The sequence below is a fragment of the Grammomys surdaster genome, unplaced genomic scaffold, assembly GCF_004785775.1.
Source record: "Grammomys surdaster isolate TR1022 unplaced genomic scaffold, NIH_TR_1.0 239, whole genome shotgun sequence".
Lineage (NCBI taxonomy): Eukaryota > Metazoa > Chordata > Mammalia > Rodentia > Muridae > Grammomys > Grammomys surdaster.
In genome coordinates this window covers 8,995,099-9,012,555 of record NW_021604684.1, presented here as the reverse complement: position 1 = coordinate 9,012,555, position 17,457 = coordinate 8,995,099, and the positions used below count along the sequence as shown (strand labels likewise).

The 17,457-nt window shown below is 44.5% G+C and overlaps 1 protein-coding gene across 1 annotated transcript; it reads right to left on the bottom strand.

The window, feature by feature from the left end:
* Positions 1-1,845: 1,845 nt before the first annotated feature.
* Positions 1,846-3,878, bottom strand: Adrb2 (adrenoceptor beta 2). The gene has a single exon (XM_028774246.1). It carries the CDS (start codon positions 3,670-3,672, stop codon positions 2,416-2,418), a length of 1,257 nt encoding a protein of 418 aa, XP_028630079.1. The 5' UTR covers positions 3,673-3,878; the 3' UTR covers positions 1,846-2,415.
* Between the last annotated feature and the right edge of the window lie 13,579 nt (positions 3,879-17,457).

Sequence of the window (17,457 nt, the reverse complement as noted above, 5' to 3'; positions counted from 1 at the left end):
AAAATAAAACAAAAACCAAAAACCAAAAATCAAACCAAACCAAACCAAAGACTCAAAAAACCAAAAGCCAAAAACCCTACCCTAATGCGTGAAGTATGGTACAACTCCAAGGAAAGGCTCCACGACTCGGATGAAGGCAGAGGTCAGTGGTGATGCCATAAAGACAGCATAGCAGGTCCTGGCAGCTGATTGGGGTGCTGGCTAAGCCCTGCTCCAGCATCTTTGGTCACTTACCTTGTACAGGTCCTTTCCTCTAACAGACTTTCAGATTGTTCAGATTATGCACTCTCCGAATCCAAGACCTTGTGAGGCTATGGGGGATGTGCAGGAGATCTGGAGAAGCATGCTGTACCTTGGGACTTCAGTCCCAGAGCAGGAGGAGACTTCGGTATATAAACATTGACTGAGATGTGAGAGCACAGAATTGTATACGTTGCACTTTGTATAGCATGGGCTTAGCCTTATTCTGCGAGATCAGTGATCACCAGATGCCCCACCATTGAGCTTTTGAGAAGCAGAGGAGTCTGGTGTTGGGAACCTTGGACAGTAGGGAACATAGAAGTGGAGTCAGCTCTATGAGTGAAAGAGATGACATCAAACCTTGAAGGCTGACCCTTTCCAGCCCAGTGTTGCCAAGGAGGACGATCTGCTCCAGGAAACCTGGGCCAAACTCTGGCTCAGACACACAGGCAAAAATAGAAAGGGGCTGCAAGAAGAAATGTGTTTACTTTTGTGATTTCCCTCTGTGCCTCTTAACAGTGTTATAATCTCTCTGCAAACAGGCAGTAAGAGCCTGCAGGCCTCATCTCTACTGATAAACCCTCCTAAATAACTCATGCATGAACTTAAAACCTTAACTTCTTGTGGTAACTACCTGGGTAGCTGGAACACAAGTTTAGAAGACAGCATGATGAAGAAAGAGGAGAGGCCAAGGGGCCGTCACAATGGAAGGAACTGGGAAAAACCCCTCTCCTAGGTGTCATGAATAGACTAAATGGCATGAAACAGCTGATTTAGGTTTGCAAAGTCTATACCAGGCTTTCTACTAAAGGAGTACTTTACCCTTAGGGGTAACAAGTCATGTCTGAGGTTATTTTTGGCTATTATTTGTAAACTTGAGGGGGTGCTACTGAAATTTACTGGGTACAGGGCTGCTGCTAAACATCATATAACACATGGGAATGCCAGACACGAGAAAGCCTGGTTTACACAGAGTGCAGAGAATCAGGGGACTGAAGACACCGGCAGCAGAAGGGAACGAGGAGCGGCTGAACTCATGTCCAGGGCATGAAGCACTCCCCAGCCATGTTTTAAAGCTTTTCTCTCTCTGACCAAGGCCTTTGATTTCCCTTGAATTCCTAGATGCTTAAACAGCTTTTACACAGAACATCTTCCTCATCCTGAACACACCAAGCCCTGACACAGTACAAAGGGCACTACTGTAAGAGACGGACGGCAGTGATATAAATACACACAGTTATTAAACAAGTAGGGCTGGAAGGTGGGTGTCAGGAGCATGTGGGACAAAACATATGCCCGTAACTGTGTCTCTGTGAGTCAGGGTTTTCTGAGGTGACAGCACAGAATAGCAACTGTAGGACACACTGGGTTATGCTGGGAACAGGCTGGATTGATTTGGGACACAAGTGAAGTTAGGAAAGGCACAGGTTTGCATCTAGAGATCCAAAGACATACGGAAGGGCTAGGCAATAGGTGCATGCCATTCTGGTACCCTAATGCATTAAGCCACTCAGCAGTTATGACACATAGTTACCTGTGGTTTCCAGTGGGAGATACAAGGACACTCCAGAGTCAAGAGGTTTTGGAGAAACAGGTGCAATGAAGTCATGGTCAAACAATTTATTTACTGTAAACTTTAGACTTTGCTCAGAAAAACAACTGATGTTGTCCCTCAAATCCCTGCCTACAACACTCCATTTGAGCAAATAAGTGGAGTGAGAGAGAGAGTCCATATTCACAGCAGAAAGGTCCAAGACACAGGATATTTCAAGTCCAAGGGTACAGGAAGAAAACTCTCTCCTTTAGATACAAATTTCCAGCAGCAATATATATTATCCTTAATACTTGACCAGTGAGGTAGATACATGGAAACATCATCCAACATGGACAGGACCAACACACTTTAGACAGAAACTTAAATTCCATACAAAGAGGAACTGAACTATACAAGAAAACAATAAGCACTCACATACAATCTCTCTCTCTCTCTCTCTCTCTCTCTCTCTCTCTCTCTCTCTTTTGTTTGCAGCTTAAAAAAATAAAATTAAAAAAGGCAGAAGGATGCACCCCTTCTGCAAATCTCTATACAATTTTATTCTAAAGTTATTACACTCAAGTTAAATAGTCTAGTTAGTGTCCTGTCAGGGAGGGGTCGTAAAGAGTAGAAAGCCTGGACTACAGTGGCGAGTCGTTTGTACTACAGTTCCTTCCTTGGGAGTCAATGCTAAGGCTAGGCACAGTACCTTGACAGTTCACAAAGCCTTCCAGGCCTGGGGGGTCCTCACACAGCAGTTCATGTTCTTTCTCCTGCCCGAGCTGACATGAGCTCGGCTCTCCTGTATAGTCTGTCCTGCCGTTGCTGTGGCTGGAGTAGCCGTTCCCATAGGTTTTTGAAGAAGCCCTGCGAAGGCACAGAAGCTCCTGAAAGGCAATCCTGAAATCTGGACTCCGACAGTAGATAAGAGGATTGAAAGCAGAGTTGACATAGCCCAACCAGTTAAGGAGGATGTAAACTTCCTTAGGGATGAGGTTGTCCCGGATGACATGCACAATATTGACAATGAAGAAGGGCAGCCAGCAGAGGGTGAATGTGCCCATGATGATGCCTAAAGTCTTGAGGGCTTTGTGCTCTTTCAAGCAGAACTTGGAGGACCTTCGGAGTCCGTGCCCGCTCCGCCCATCCTGCTCCATCTGGCTGAGGTTTTGGGCGTGGAATCTTCCCTCAGATTTGTCTATCTTCTGCAGCTGCCTTTTGGCCACCTGGAAGACCCTGGAATAGACAAAGACCATCACCACCAGGGGGACGTAGAAAGACACGATTGAGGAAGCGATGGCGTAGGCCTGGTTCGTGAAGAAGTCACAGCAAGTCTCCTTTTTATAACAGTTGATGGCTTCCTGGTGGGTGGCACGGTACCAGTGCATCTGGATAGGCAAAAAGGAGGTAAGGCCGGATACAATCCATACCATCAGGATGACCACTCGGGCCTTATTCTTGGTCAGCAGGCTCTGGTACTTGAAGGGCGACGTGATAGCAACGTAGCGATCCACGGCAATCACGCACAGGGTCTCGATGCTGGCTGTGACGCACAACACATCAATGGAAGTCCAGAACTCGCACCAGAAGTTGCCAAAATTCCACATTTTCATAAGGATGTGACTGGCCCCAAACGGCACCACCGCTAGGCCCATGACTAGATCAGCACACGCCAAGGAGGTTATGAAGTAGTTGGTGACAGTTTGTAGTCGCTCGAACTTGGCAATGGCTGTGATGACCAGCACGTTGCCAAACACGATGGCCAGGACAATAACAGACATGACGATGGCCATGCCCACCACCCACGCTTCGTCCCGTTCCTGAGTGATGTTGTGGTATGGAGCTCGGCTTCCGTTGGGTGTCAGCAAGAAGTAGCTGTCGTTCCCGTGTGGCCCCATGGCTGGCAGGCTGGCAGGTGAGCGCACCGGCTTTCGGTGCCCAGGCTCTCTCAGCGGGTGCACCTCCGACGGGGCGCAGCCGGCCGGGGGCGGACTCCTGGAAGCTTCATTCAGCGGCCGTAGGTGGCTGTGCTAGGGGCGCGTCCTGCACACTCAGCTCGTGGGTGCTCGCGGTGCCTGCCAGCTGCACCCTGAACGCGGGAGAAGCAGCCTTGCAGTGCGCCCTGCCCGTTATGTGCACCAGACTTTAGGGGAATTGCCCAGTGACGTGCAGCAACTTTGGGCCAATGGCACAACCGCATGCCCGGAGGGGCGAGGCTCCAAGGGCCAACCCTCCTCCCCTAGCCCGCCTCCTCCTGGGGTTGGCCCGGGCGGGGCCCAGCTGCTCCCCGGAGGCCAGGCCACCACTCCCTTTCAGCTACCCCAGCTGGGGCACCAGAGAGAGAAATCTGGGGCTGCTATGCGAACCGCCAACCAGGCGCTATCTGGAGGTGCTACCTGTCCGTGCAGCTCACCTGTGCGGGCTGAGAGGTCTCTGGATGCCGGTGGCTGCCGCAGGGAGCATTTTCTTTTAGGAACAGAAAGAACAAGCTCACCCGGACAGGCACACACAGGCACAAACGCACCCTGCCGACCGAGACATGCTCAGACTTATGCTGAACCACAGCCACAGACACCGAGACACACCCGCGCCCTCTCACGCTGGAGACGACAGCTGTCTCCTGGTCCAACACAGAGAGGTGGCTATAAACAAACCCAGGAACACCCAGAAGCATGCAGGAAGAAATGCACACAAGCGCTCCCGCGGAGACATGGAGTGCGGACCACTTAGACATCGGTGTCCACATCCAGGTACCACCCTCCTCTAGCACTCATGAGTGACACCCCATTCTTAGACATCCAGTGCATTCCCTTTCAGTTATTTGTCAAGAGCACAGGAGGTGACTCCAACAGCTACAGAGTTTCTCAGCACACTTTATGAAAAAAAAATTTTTTTTTGGCGTCCTCCTTCCTTGAGAACTTGCAGGCACCGCACCAAAGCAGTTAACTTCACCCTTTGCATTTCTTTAGGAATCGAAGTATACACCTTTGGGGAGAGTTGGGGAGGTGTTATTCTTAATTCTTGGGAGTGTGGCATCATTTTCTTGTTATATGGTGGATATCTGGGGATGCATTGAAAGTAAAAATACAAATGCAAAAAATTTAATGTAGTTTAATTTTTTACAATTTAAAAAATTAAACTACATTATTTATGTTATATGCATGGGAGTCTTATGTCTACATTTTCCTGTGCACCACGTTTGTGCCTGTTTTGGAGGTCAGAAGAAAGCATCAGATTCCCTAGGACTGAATATACAGATAGTATCAGCTCACAGGCTGCCTTTGTGGTTGCTGGGAATTAAACCCGGGTCCTCTAGAAGAACAACCAACACTCTTAACCACTGAGCTGTCTCTCCAGTCCGCATAATTTTCTTTTCAAACAGTTTCTTTAGTAACTTCATTGTAACTATAAAAATATTAGTTGTATTAATTGTATGTGTTGGCTGGACAATTCTCGAATCTTTTAGGCTGTGTCATGTGAACCTGCCACCATTGGGCTATTTCTGTCTTTAACAAAACCCCACAATTGTATATAATTCATTATATTAAAAATGTGTTTTCTGGAGTCCATTTTACAACTACAGAAAGAAAATGATAGTTGTTCCTTTCCATTAAAAAAATCAGACCAAGACTAAGATTTCATGAAATACGAACTTTTGCAGCTGGCAAATGACTTGACTGTTGGGGAAAAATTAATTTTCAAGGTTTGATTTCACATGTATTATGTTTGATAGGCTGAAAATCTTTCACACGGAATAAGCAAACATACTTTGTAGATTACATAATAACATAACAATGGCTGACATTCAGGGCACATTCTGCTATGTGCCTTTTGTGCATTATTGCATTTAATCCTTCCCACAATCCCATGGGGGTATTTTTAGCTTGGTTCTCCAATGGGGCTCAAAGTAGCAAAGATCTTGCCCATGGACATTGGCCAGGCAACATCAGAATCTGCATCTAAATCTAAATCTGTTTGATTCTAAGGTCCATTTTCTTGAAACTTTTCTAAGGTGTTGTGTTACTCCATGTAGAAAAGGGGAGGGTCCAGAAGAAGCCTACAACTGGACTCGGAGCACCTGGGTTCCAGGCTCACCTTGAAACTTTTACAATCAATTTCCTTAGTCAAACCACAAAGAAGGGATCAAATTCTCTCCATTTCTATGGGGGTGTGCTTCAGGTTTGTGTGTGTGTATGTGTAGAGGGGAGGGAGTAGGGAGAGGAGGAGAGGGAGAGGGGAGGGGGTGAGGAAGAAGAAAAAGAAGAGGGAGAAGAAGAGGGAGAAGAAGAGGGAGACAGAGAGGGAGAGTGCCACTTTCATTGTGATGAGTGAGAATCAAATTCTATAGAAACCATAAGTGCTGTTACATAGCTAAACATCAGGCAAATGCTAGTTTGTCAGTGAACTTTGGGCAGTATACTTACTAATTTAGAGCACATTACTTGTTTCCTCTAACAAAACGGTAAAGCACTTTGTGATAAAAAGTAGGTGCAGTGTTTACTTCAGAAATGGGACTTAGAAACAGAACCTACATCACCGACCTTTCTACTTCCTTAAGTGATACATGCCTTTTTATCTTTTTTTTTTTGTAACAAGTACCTAAAAAATATTTCCCACGAATCTCACAAATCTCAATCGAAGCTCTCTTCTGTTCACATAGTTATCAAAGCACACCCACTTCATATGTGTGTTTTCCAAAACAAGCCCTGGTCTGGTGCATTTTAGGAAGAGGCTTTGTGTTATGCAAGAACCTTTCTTTAAATACACATCGACTCAGAATTGTGGAACTAAAGCACTTGAAACCTACTTCCTGTTTGTGAAGGTATGGAATAAATAAGCACGAAGTTTAATTTCCCCAACAACAGAAAAAGACTCCGGCAGAACCCTTTTAGGAGAAACACGATTTTTTAACTTGGGTTGCCCCAAACTTTTAACTCTACTATTTGGAAAACATCTTTTTAAAATCTCACACATACTAAATGAAGGAGATAAATAACATTGGTCCTGTGATATTCCCCACCAGTTTTGACAAATGGGCATACTCTTCCCTGAGGTAGGAATTTTAGAATGTTATCTTTTCTCTGACCTTCTTTTAGGATTCTAAGTCTAGACACAATTAAAATAGGGGAAAGCTTAGTAGAGCATTTTATTTATTTCTTTTAGTTTGAAAAGAAAGAAAAAAAAAAAGAGGAGCCTGCCGTGGAGAAATGGGGTGTGTCCTGTTCAAGGTGTTAGGAAAGCTAAGAGTCTGGCTCTACTCTCCTGGCTGCATTCCTTTTTCCTACCTAGCAACTGTGATTTGCTTCATTTCACATTGAGTGAGCCTGCTACGGCTGCTTATGGGTCTCGAGACCTGACTGAGTTAAGCAACACTACTTGAGACTAAGCTGCGTTTATCTGATGTAAGAAAAATCGAGCTCTTTTATGGTGATTGATAGTGTCTAATTACATATTTTGTCAATCCCTTAAGACACTGATTTGCCATTTCCTGCCTGCCAAACAGGAATAAAAACCACCGTTTGATTTATCGAATGAGTGTTTGAACAGGAGTAAGATTCTGTTCTGCCAGAGAATGCCCACATGCCACTAGTTGGACAGCTAAGAAGCCTCCTCCTGGGTCTTGGCTCAGGCAAGAATTCTTCCATCTTCACGATTCTTGGGCAGGCAAACATCTGTGGAATTCTTTTTTTAACATGACTATCTTTTAATAATATCTCTGGACTCACTATGTTTATGCTAAATGAGGTTAAAAGCACATGAAAGACTTAGCATGTTACCTTCAAAAAGAGATAGTTATTCCCTTGGTCATACATTTTTGCATTAAAAGCTAGATATGGAATGTATATTTGTCTCACCTTATTATGTGTGAAAGGACCCTTTGAACATGAGCAGTATGTAATTTATTTTTTGTTCAAGTTATAATGAGGGTAAAAAAACATCATTCTTGAGAAAAGGAATCAAAATTTCCAGAAAGAAGAGTGAACCTGAAAATAATTACTACTAGCATTTGAATTGTCTAGTTGTGCGTGGTAGTGATGATTTGGGTGAAGAGTCTTAGTTCTTAGTCTAAGTTAAAGTCTTAGTTCTTTACACAGTGCGTTCCCCAAACTCTTGTGAGGAAAACCCCACCAGCTTCTTTCATAGTGTATCACTCCCACTGTCCAGATTTTGAACTAAAATCTGTCTTCTTTCCATTTATGCCCATGACTCTTAAGTCTGCCCCCTTGAGGCCACTCAAAAAATCACCTCTCTCTTTTCTTTCTTGAGTTCTTGACAGGATCCCTCTGAGATCTCTCCACCTGGGTCTGGGATACCCTGTACCACTATGGCCGATTTCTCCCCCACAGTGCTTCGTTTAGTTGACGATGTTAACTTTGATATCTGGACCATCCTCAAACAAGCTGTCAGTCACTTTGTGATCACCTTGGCAACTGTGAAGTAGAGCAGGGCAACCAGCAAAGCTCTCCAAACAGGTGCTTATGCCAGATGAATTTAATTTCCTGCTATGCTCAGGTTTTATGAGAGACACGCTAATAAATCCTCTACATCCCAGGGGCACTGGACAAAAGGAGAAGGCATTAAATTATAGCAAGGGAGGGAGAGGAGGCAGGAGGGAGGGGATAATTCAGTTGACCACATACAGGACTCTTTGACCTGAAAAAAAACCATCATTTAAAGGGACTAAACATCAACAGCTTGAGAATTAAACCCCACAGAAAATTATTTGAATAAATATTCTTTCTAGTTCTCCTAAGCAGGTACAAAAGTATCCTCCTAAGGACATAAGCGGGAAGTTGTAAGTATTTACGGTGTGATGGATACCCAGGGACCTGTGCGTGACTCTCTTGCTGAGTAGGGGAGGGGTTGCTCAGAGTCTCCGTCAGGAATGGGGATGAATAATGAGCAATGCGTAAGCGATGGGTGTCTGGATGGGAGGGGAGCACTGGATGAATAGACAGGCATGAGTAGGGGATGAGCACATCTTAGGTCTAATCCCAGAAAAGCCGTGGTGTTTTGAGTAACCTTAACAAGTCATCTTCTCTCTTGTATCCTCAAGTGTGATCTATGCAACGGGGATCTTTCCGTCAGAAATGTACCGGCCTGCTACGGGAGGAAGTTACTTGAGAGCCTTTGAGGAGATGGAGTCCTGGCTATGAAGAGCCACTGTGGAATTGTAGGACTTGTAGAATCCTACAAAACCACTTGTTCACAACCCGGCACTCACATTCTGCTTCCTGCCACCCTGACTTCACTGTTCTGAAAAGCAGAAATATCATGATTTCCTAGATCATTGACTCACTTTTAAACTCAAATACACTTTGTTCTGTTTTTTTTTTTTTAAATTATATTCAGCTCTAACCACTTACGGAGAACCAATATCGCTTGGCATAAACAGAAAGTAACCATGTAAACAAAACAATGTAATGAAACGTAGCTTGATTTTGCTGCCTGCCGAGGTCCTGAGCTCTTTAGTGAAGGCTCTCTGTTGAAGAGAAAGACTATCAACAGTACTCTAGTACCTAAGGAGAGTGTTTTTATGTATCCCTGAATGACAATTGACAGTCGAATTACTCAGCAGTTGAGAAGGGAGGGATGTGTGGCAGAAGGGCTAGGTGAATAGCAGTGCTTGCAGATGTTTTAGATGGTTAAATAGAATAATGCATTTAAGGAACTTAGTGGAGTATTTCCAAGAGAAATATTTATCATCATCATAGTAGGAATCAATTGTTGCCATCACCATCATCTTTATCATCTTCTTCACCATCATCTTCACCTTCATCATTCTCATTGTCATCATCATCATCATCGTGAGTTTTCTGGGACAAATTCTATTTCAGAACTCCTACTCGTTTCCTTAAGGGCAGTCCTTTAAATGAATAAATAAACAGATCCAGCTGGGCATGGATACTTTCTATACACCAAATATTACCTACAGTGGACTTGGTAAGGTTTTGTATCAGATTGGCTGGCAGCTGCAAGTCCTCACGGTGAGGACTTGCTTGCTAGTATTGAGAAACGAAGAGTAGCTGAGAGTGGAAAGAAGCAAAGAGCCAGGCAGAGTCTGATTCTTGGAACTGTGCTGGAGCAACCCAGGAGCCAACTGCCTCCTCCAATTGTCAGTGGAAAAACCCTGAACCAGTTACTTAATCTGTGTCACACTTTGCTTATCTATAAGTGTTCTTATCTCACAACCTCACGGGATGCTATGAGTGTCAAACAAGTTAGCATCTCCAATGTGGTCAGGATTAGCTTGGCAGATAGTTTGTGCTACGTTCATTACTGACAGTAAACCCAGAGTGCTATAGAAAGGCCCATTATTGACAGAGTTCAGAAAACAGGAGACAGATATGTGTCATGTGGCTTGGGCTGAAGAAGTCCTATGTGTAAACTTCATGGTACTATGGCATAAGGCAAGGAGACACAGAGTCTCTCGGCTCTGAAATAAAAGAAGCGAAGGGGTTTTGTGGTAATCAAGCCATATCTGTTGTATAAGACATGGGAAGAAGTAGGGCCAATGAAGAAACCACAGGAAACGAAATGGATCACAGGAAAGGACAGAGGAAGAGGAGAATCTTCAGGAAAGAAACACAGTGGTCCTTCTCCAAAACAGGATCTTCTGCTGCTGTGACTCAGAAGGGAAATCATGTAAGGAAGTCAATCATGAAGGGAGTCAATGTATCAGTTACTTTGCTGTTACTATGGTAAACTACCGTCACCAAAAAGGAACTTATGGGACAAAGACAATTTATTTTGGCTGGCCCTTCCAGAGGTGCAATAATCCATTCTGGCAGAGAGACATGGCAGCAAGTGGCTAGCAAGACACAGAAACAGAAAGCTTGAGTGTTCACACCTCAACCACAAGCCTGGAACAGAGAGATTGAACTCTCAATGCCTGCCCCTGTGATTCACTCCCTCCAGCAAGGCTGCACCTATGAAACCTCCACAAACACTACTACCAACTGTGAGTCAAGCGTTCAAATCCCCGAACCTATGGATGGCATTTTTCAATCATGACAGTCAAGGAGAGGTCAAGGTGTCCCAACTGTGTCCACAGACTGTGGGTCAGAGAACATGGAGAAACTAGTCCTGGCACTTCCTTGTACTATATGACTGTCCCTCACCTGGCCTCTGTTTCCAGATACATAAAGAGATAAGATCAAATCAAGAGTCTTTAAGATCAGTTCCTGGTACATCACAGTCAGTTGAAACTTACTGTGAAATCTAAAGAACAATAATCAAATTTTCAGTTCATTGTGTCCATTACATACCAGGAACTGGATGGGGCACCTTTATGCTATGTTTATTCGTAACCTTAGCTTTTATTCTCATTTCTGTACAACCTTACAACAGAGTCAAAGCTATTCCCATTCATGGGTGGGACAGTGGAGGTTTAAAGATACAGGGCAGCGTGCCCCAGGTTTTATAATAAATAATAGAAGAAGGGCTTTTAAACTGGCTCTGTCTGATTACAAGCCTAAGTCTGAATCATTGTCATAGGACTCAGCCCCAAATGTGTAGCTTAAAAACAAGGCTGTATATTCAGCCTGCTGTGGAGGAAGTGCCCTGTCGCTAGGGGCTCACAGTTGAGCTTTGCAAGACTACTGGAGCTAAGAGGCATCAGTTTCCACACTTACGGGAACAAGGTCAACAAACCAAGATTTTGAGCCAAGCACTCCATTCATGATTTCTAAAGAGAGGCAAGAGACTGGTGCTTGGATGTTGTTGGCCATGAGCCTCTGGGCTCTCCTCATGCCCCTTTCCTATGTCTTCATTCACCTGATTTCCTTCAATGCTCATCTCCTTCATAAGTTCCAATGCCCTAGAGTGCACGAATGCACGCATGCAAGCATGCATGAATGTGTACTCACTCCAGGAAGGCTTTCTCTAGGAAGACTTGCTTACTGGTAGACTGAGTTAGATCAGCAGGCTTTCCGTGTTGTTCTGCACACTGAATCTACGATAACTCTTGTCTAATGTTAGTATCAACCCCCAATTTGCTTGTTATATTACTTTATCTGTTTGTATTCACAGTATCCCAATACAGGGTCAAGGCTACAGAAGACAAGTACTTCACATGCAGGGGCATGCGCAATCCTGCCCCAGACCTAGACTCTCTTGTAAGTACCATGGGAGAGGCTAACCATTGTAAGGAAACAAATAAGAAGGTAGGCTCCTCTGATAATAGTGGCAATTAGTACATAAGCTCAACTCCCGTATAATGTAGTCAATACCATTTCACAGCTACAAACTTGATTTGACTTGACGGGTGGTTGGGGTCCAGCTCAGTACCTCACCTTCCCAGAGATACTAGGAAGGAGACACAAGAAGACTCCTAAGAAGAGCAAGTATTAGGTAACAGGACTCTAGCCAACAGACTAATGGGATTTTAAAAAACGGAAATGAATTGTAATGGCTGTTGGGAGAAAGTGATTTGGTAGAATTTATTAAAAATGTACACGACCTTTCATCTAGAAGTCCAGCGTTACAAAGTTCTCTCTTAAATGTAGAGTTGCGAAAGCAAGTCTAATAAAGAAATATTCTTAAGCACTAGTTGCTCAGAAGAAAAAGCATCTAAACAGACGGGAAGAAAACCATATACTGTGTTGTGATACGCAGTCACTGAAAATGTACTCAATATAAGGGAAGTCACTCGGGAACTTGTCCTTGCTGTACTATAAGGTAAAAAACAACATGTTTGTTTTTTTATTAAATCCAATGGAACTTCCTCTACCATCCCAGACCCTGCTTCAAACTCTCGGGGACATTCATCATGTTAGTGCATGTCAAAAATTTACAGTAATGCCGTATTAAGAAGGGCAGTTAGGAAAGGTCACTGTGTTGCAAAGGCTCTGAAAGCAGTGTGAAAAGGGGGATTTGCACGTAACAGAAGGCTGGTGTAGCTAGCTGTGTCATGGTAGATGAAAAGACATAAACATGTTTGCTAAGCTTTGGGGAAATCTCAGGAAAGCATTGCTGGGCTATCATGAGGACCGGTGTTTGGTCCTCATGCATGCAAACTCCAGCTGTGAGCCAATCAGTATCTCTGCAATGGGAATGTTGGGGAGGATTCCTGGAGCCCACTGCCCTGCCTAACGGAGGTGATGAGCTCCATGCTCAAGGGATAGACCCTGTCTCCAAAATCGAAGGTGGAGAGCAGCTGGAGAAGATGGCTGGACAGCAAGCTCTGGACTCCACACATGTATTTAAGCATGCCCACTCTCCTATGTATACACACACAGGAGTTTTTCATTCAATCCGGTGAGTGCAGAGCTGGGTTTGAAATCTGAATGGGATTTCGATGGTCCAGCAAGGAAGGAGTAAATAATCTAGAAACAGCACAGGCTAGGGTCTAGAAGTGGTTCCCATTCATCTCTGCTTGGGAAACAGCAGAGATTCTTGGAGGTGCTGGTGCCTGCTATGGAAGAAGGGACTAGAAGCAGCTGAGGGGGACTGTGCATTTTGAAATTTCCTGAATGCTGAGGTGAGGAGGCCAAGGTCTCAATAAACAAGGAAAGGAGGCGTCTCAGGCCATGGAAGGGGAATCTGGAAGAATATCCATGCCAAGCTAAGTGAGGCCATTCCATAGAGATGTGCTCAGGAGCCCAGTGCCAGAGAGCAGATAAGGAAAGAAGCAGATTCAGAAAGGGCCACGATTTGGGACTGCTTAGAATAGTTTAGATTTAAAGAGGCTGGGCTGGGTTGGGGGAGGAGCTAGCTGGAGCAGGATAGACAAGGGCTGTTCTGATTAAAAAAAAAAAAGTTTTTGACATGCACTCTAGGTCTTGAATTGTTCCGGTTATGCTTTCCCGAAGTTCTAGAACATACTATCACAACTGAAATAATCATGCTATTTTACCGTAGCATGAGGGTAGGGAGGAGATTTGCAGATTGCAAAAACTGTTGTTGTTGTTTTTTTAAAAAAATCTGTTTAGAAAGGGAGGAGGAAGGATGTAAGTAAAACGAAACCAGGAAATGAAAATGATGATGGGGAAAACTTAAACAACTAGGAAGCTTCTAGAACAGATGGAGCTACCTGGGGCCGTTCCATGGGCCTGTTTTCCAAGCTGAGTGCATCTATGAGCTATCTTTGCATGCAGCTTGCAGATGGTTGTTGTTGTTGTTGTTTTAACAGTCCAGCAGATCAACAGGGCTACAGATCATTCTGTCTCAATTCTGTCTCAGAGGTGCCCTGAAGGGTCACCTCAGTCTACAGGACCTTACTTCAACAAAGGAACCTCAGAGGTGGCCGCAGACAGGGAGAGGAGTGGTGGGAAGCCTAGCGCCAGCCACACAGGCCCTTCTCTGTCCTCCCCGTAGGTTTTTGCACCCGCTGTTCCTGGTGCTCAAAGCTGGCTCTTCCCCATTTAACACATTTATGCTTACTCACTTCCTGGTTTCGACCTTAATTATCACTTCCTGTGGTGGTTAACTTTCCCACCCGAGACACACCACCGAGCCCTTTGCTGTCTCAGAGCATATACCTTGGGTTTTATTTGTGAGATTATTCTACTAATATCTTTTCCCAGAAGACTTGTCACTGTTGCAATCCCCTACCAGCTAGAGTTCTGCGAATGTTGACCCTCAAGAAATCTTTGTGAGAGGCAAGCTCCCATTTTCCTGTTACTCTTCCTCATTTTGAGTGTCCCAAGTCCCTTCAAGGATTGTAGGGCTGGGATTCTGCTCACTTACTTCCCCTCCACAGACCCTCACCGATTAGCCCCACTGGGACCTGTCAGTCACTGAGGTGGGTGAGTCCCTCCTTGACCTGTCAGTCACTGAGGCTGATTAACCCCACCTTCTCTTTCTCACTTCCACTCTCAAGACTCCACCCTCAAGGGAGTCGACGCCTTATTCAGTCTTTTCCCTATATTGAGTGACCTCTCCTCTCCAGGTTGTTGTCAAACAAGGCGCATTTCTTTCCTCATATTTAATCAGTGGGTTCCCAAGACTAGAAGACAAAACTGCATGGGGTCACTCCTTTTAAGTTCTTGGTTCCCTTTGCATCACTTCCTCAATGTCTCCAGACACCACATCCCCTTCTTCACCAGAATTGCTCCTATCACTGCTGCAGGGGTAGGGGTGGTGGGTGGAAGGTGGAGAGTAGAGGGAGGGGGGTTGTACGTTTGTTATTGCTTTTTGTTTGTTTTTATCCTCACGTCAGTTAAATGTTCAGTCGCTTCTAGCTTCCCCAGCCCTTCTTTATGTTAACTGCGTCAGGACTTTTCCCGACTATATAGTCTGCTTCTGCTGTTTATTCGTACAGGGACTTCAGTGAACCCAACTCTGCCCTCTCTGCCTGGAGCAAAGCCTGTAAGTTGGCACTCACAGGTTGCATCTGGCCTACAGATGGTTTTTTTTTTTTTTTGGTTTTGCCTGCAGAGTTTAAAGAATTAACCAATCTCCAGCGGTTAAAAATTGGAATTGCGTGTATAATTTTAGAAGCGTAGCTTCTCATAAAATCATCGGTGAACCAGCCATACCAGAAATGTGGAAACAGTAAATAGAGCTGCAAAGGAGAGTTCTCCTTTTGGTCATGTGGCCTTGAGTTTACTACAGTCTATTACTCCCTAGGTACTCTTGGTTTTCAGGCTAAGAGGTTATCTGTCATCTACCAACACATGAGCAGTGATTCACCGCACGGTGTCATTTCTCGGTGCTAGTTTCCTGCCTTGTGAAGGCCCCCACCTTGCTATCCGTATTTGGTTTATAAGAATTTTCAGCTTCAGGCAGAGGATGTGGCTCAGTGGTTAAGAATATTCACTGTGCAAACATGAGGACTGGAGTTCAAATCTCTAACGGCCCCATATGACACGCTGGTGTAGCTGCATGCGTTTATAGCACCAACGTTGTTAGAAGGTAGAAAGGAGGGAATCCCCGGGGCTGGCTGACTGCCAGCTAGTTCTAAAACATGGTGAGTACCAAGTCTAGTGAGAGAATCTGTCTCAAGGCAAGACATCTGATATCTTCTTCTAGTCTCTACACCTGCAGGGGCATGCAGACACACAGGCAGGCTGGCAGGCAGGCAAGCAGGCAGGCAGACAGACAGACAGACAGACTGACAGACTTGTTAGTCCCTCATACTTACATAGCACTTACAATTCACAGATAATCTTTACTTTTTATGTAGAGGCTGAAAATATGGATATGTAAAATTTTCAGTTTTATATTTCCCTACCTTTTCTGGATTTTCTTCTGTAAGCACACTCTCCTTTTACAAAGCTAGAGAATCCAAGCAGAGGAGGCACCTGCATGTCTTCAGCCGTGGATATTAACCAGGAGCACGTAGTTCCATGTCAACTACTTGCTCATGCTTATTGGGTCCAATATCTAAGTAAGTTGCTTCTTACCTCATGATGTCACTCTCGGCTCAACAATTAAAATAAATTCAAATCACTTCTCACTTTCATAGTCTTGGAATTGTCTTACTGAGGTACAACATGAAGATATACACACATTTTAGGTATATTTCATGCATTTTATGAATATATTTTAGTTAATTTTTTTTAGTTCATGCATGAAATACTGTGTCCCGTTATGATGTTTATATATATTATATGTTAATGAATATTCATACAGAGACTCCCCTTCTGGACAGAGTGGTTTGTGCTTATAATTCCAGAAATTTGCAAAGGCCAGAGGTTTGCAAATGCAGGCCTTTTATAGACTTGAGGGTGTCGGCATCATTCACAAAAAAACACACAGCAAGTTTTAGGACAAGAACCTTAAAACCGAAATGACTAAAAGAAACAAGCATATTCAACAGCAGACTGTTAGTTTGTGCATAGTGCCTAATATAAGACAGCACACCTGCCCGTATTAGCTCATTTGAGCTTTGCTGTCTGGAGAGGCTGTAGAAATGCACATAAAGAAACAGATTTCAGTTCCCCAGTTAAAGAATGGCAGCGCTGAGACACGAACTGAGGCTCCCTATCTTCTAAATTCCCAGGTGAGCCATGGGAAGCAGAGAGACAGAGGCCTGGGACAGCCCTGCAGTGAAGCAGTCACATAGAATCCCCAGGCCTTTGCAAGTAAAAGTCAGCTCTTGGTCACCTCCCATTGTCTTCCCTTTCCCTAGACCTCTAACCCAGCACCCGCTGTCACTTTGGTAGTCTCTCTCTTTACTTCACAAAGTTTGCAGTTAAACCTTCCGTGCAATGGCTCATTTTGGAATCAGTATGATCAAGAGTCACCACGATAGAGAAATATGGGCCTGGTTTCCTTCCTTTATTGAGACACATTAACAAAAGCCACAGAACCAGAAACGGGAAATGCTCTCTATTCATGCACAGGATGGTGAAAGACAGATGTAGCATCTTATAGACTTGAGGGTGTCGCCATTGTTCACAGTCTCCTGGTACTCTTCATCCCAATCCTGGTGCATGTTGGGAAGGGCCCTCAAGCATCTTGCTCCTCCTTCTACACACAGATAGTGAACCTGAATCTCAGAAGAGAGAAAAAAATTTCTGCAGAAGGATATGGTTAGCACTTGACTGCCATGAATAGAAACTCATTTTTCAGGACTCATGCCTAACCCCTTGTGGTCCATAGGCCTCTGTTTCAGGGTTTGGCTTGTGCTGTTTACGCTGTTGAAGTTGCCACCTCTCAGGTCCTCTTTCACTTCTGTGACGCAGGTGCTGAGATCTGCAAACTCCGTTTCTGAGGGTTTCTTGCTGGGCATCTTG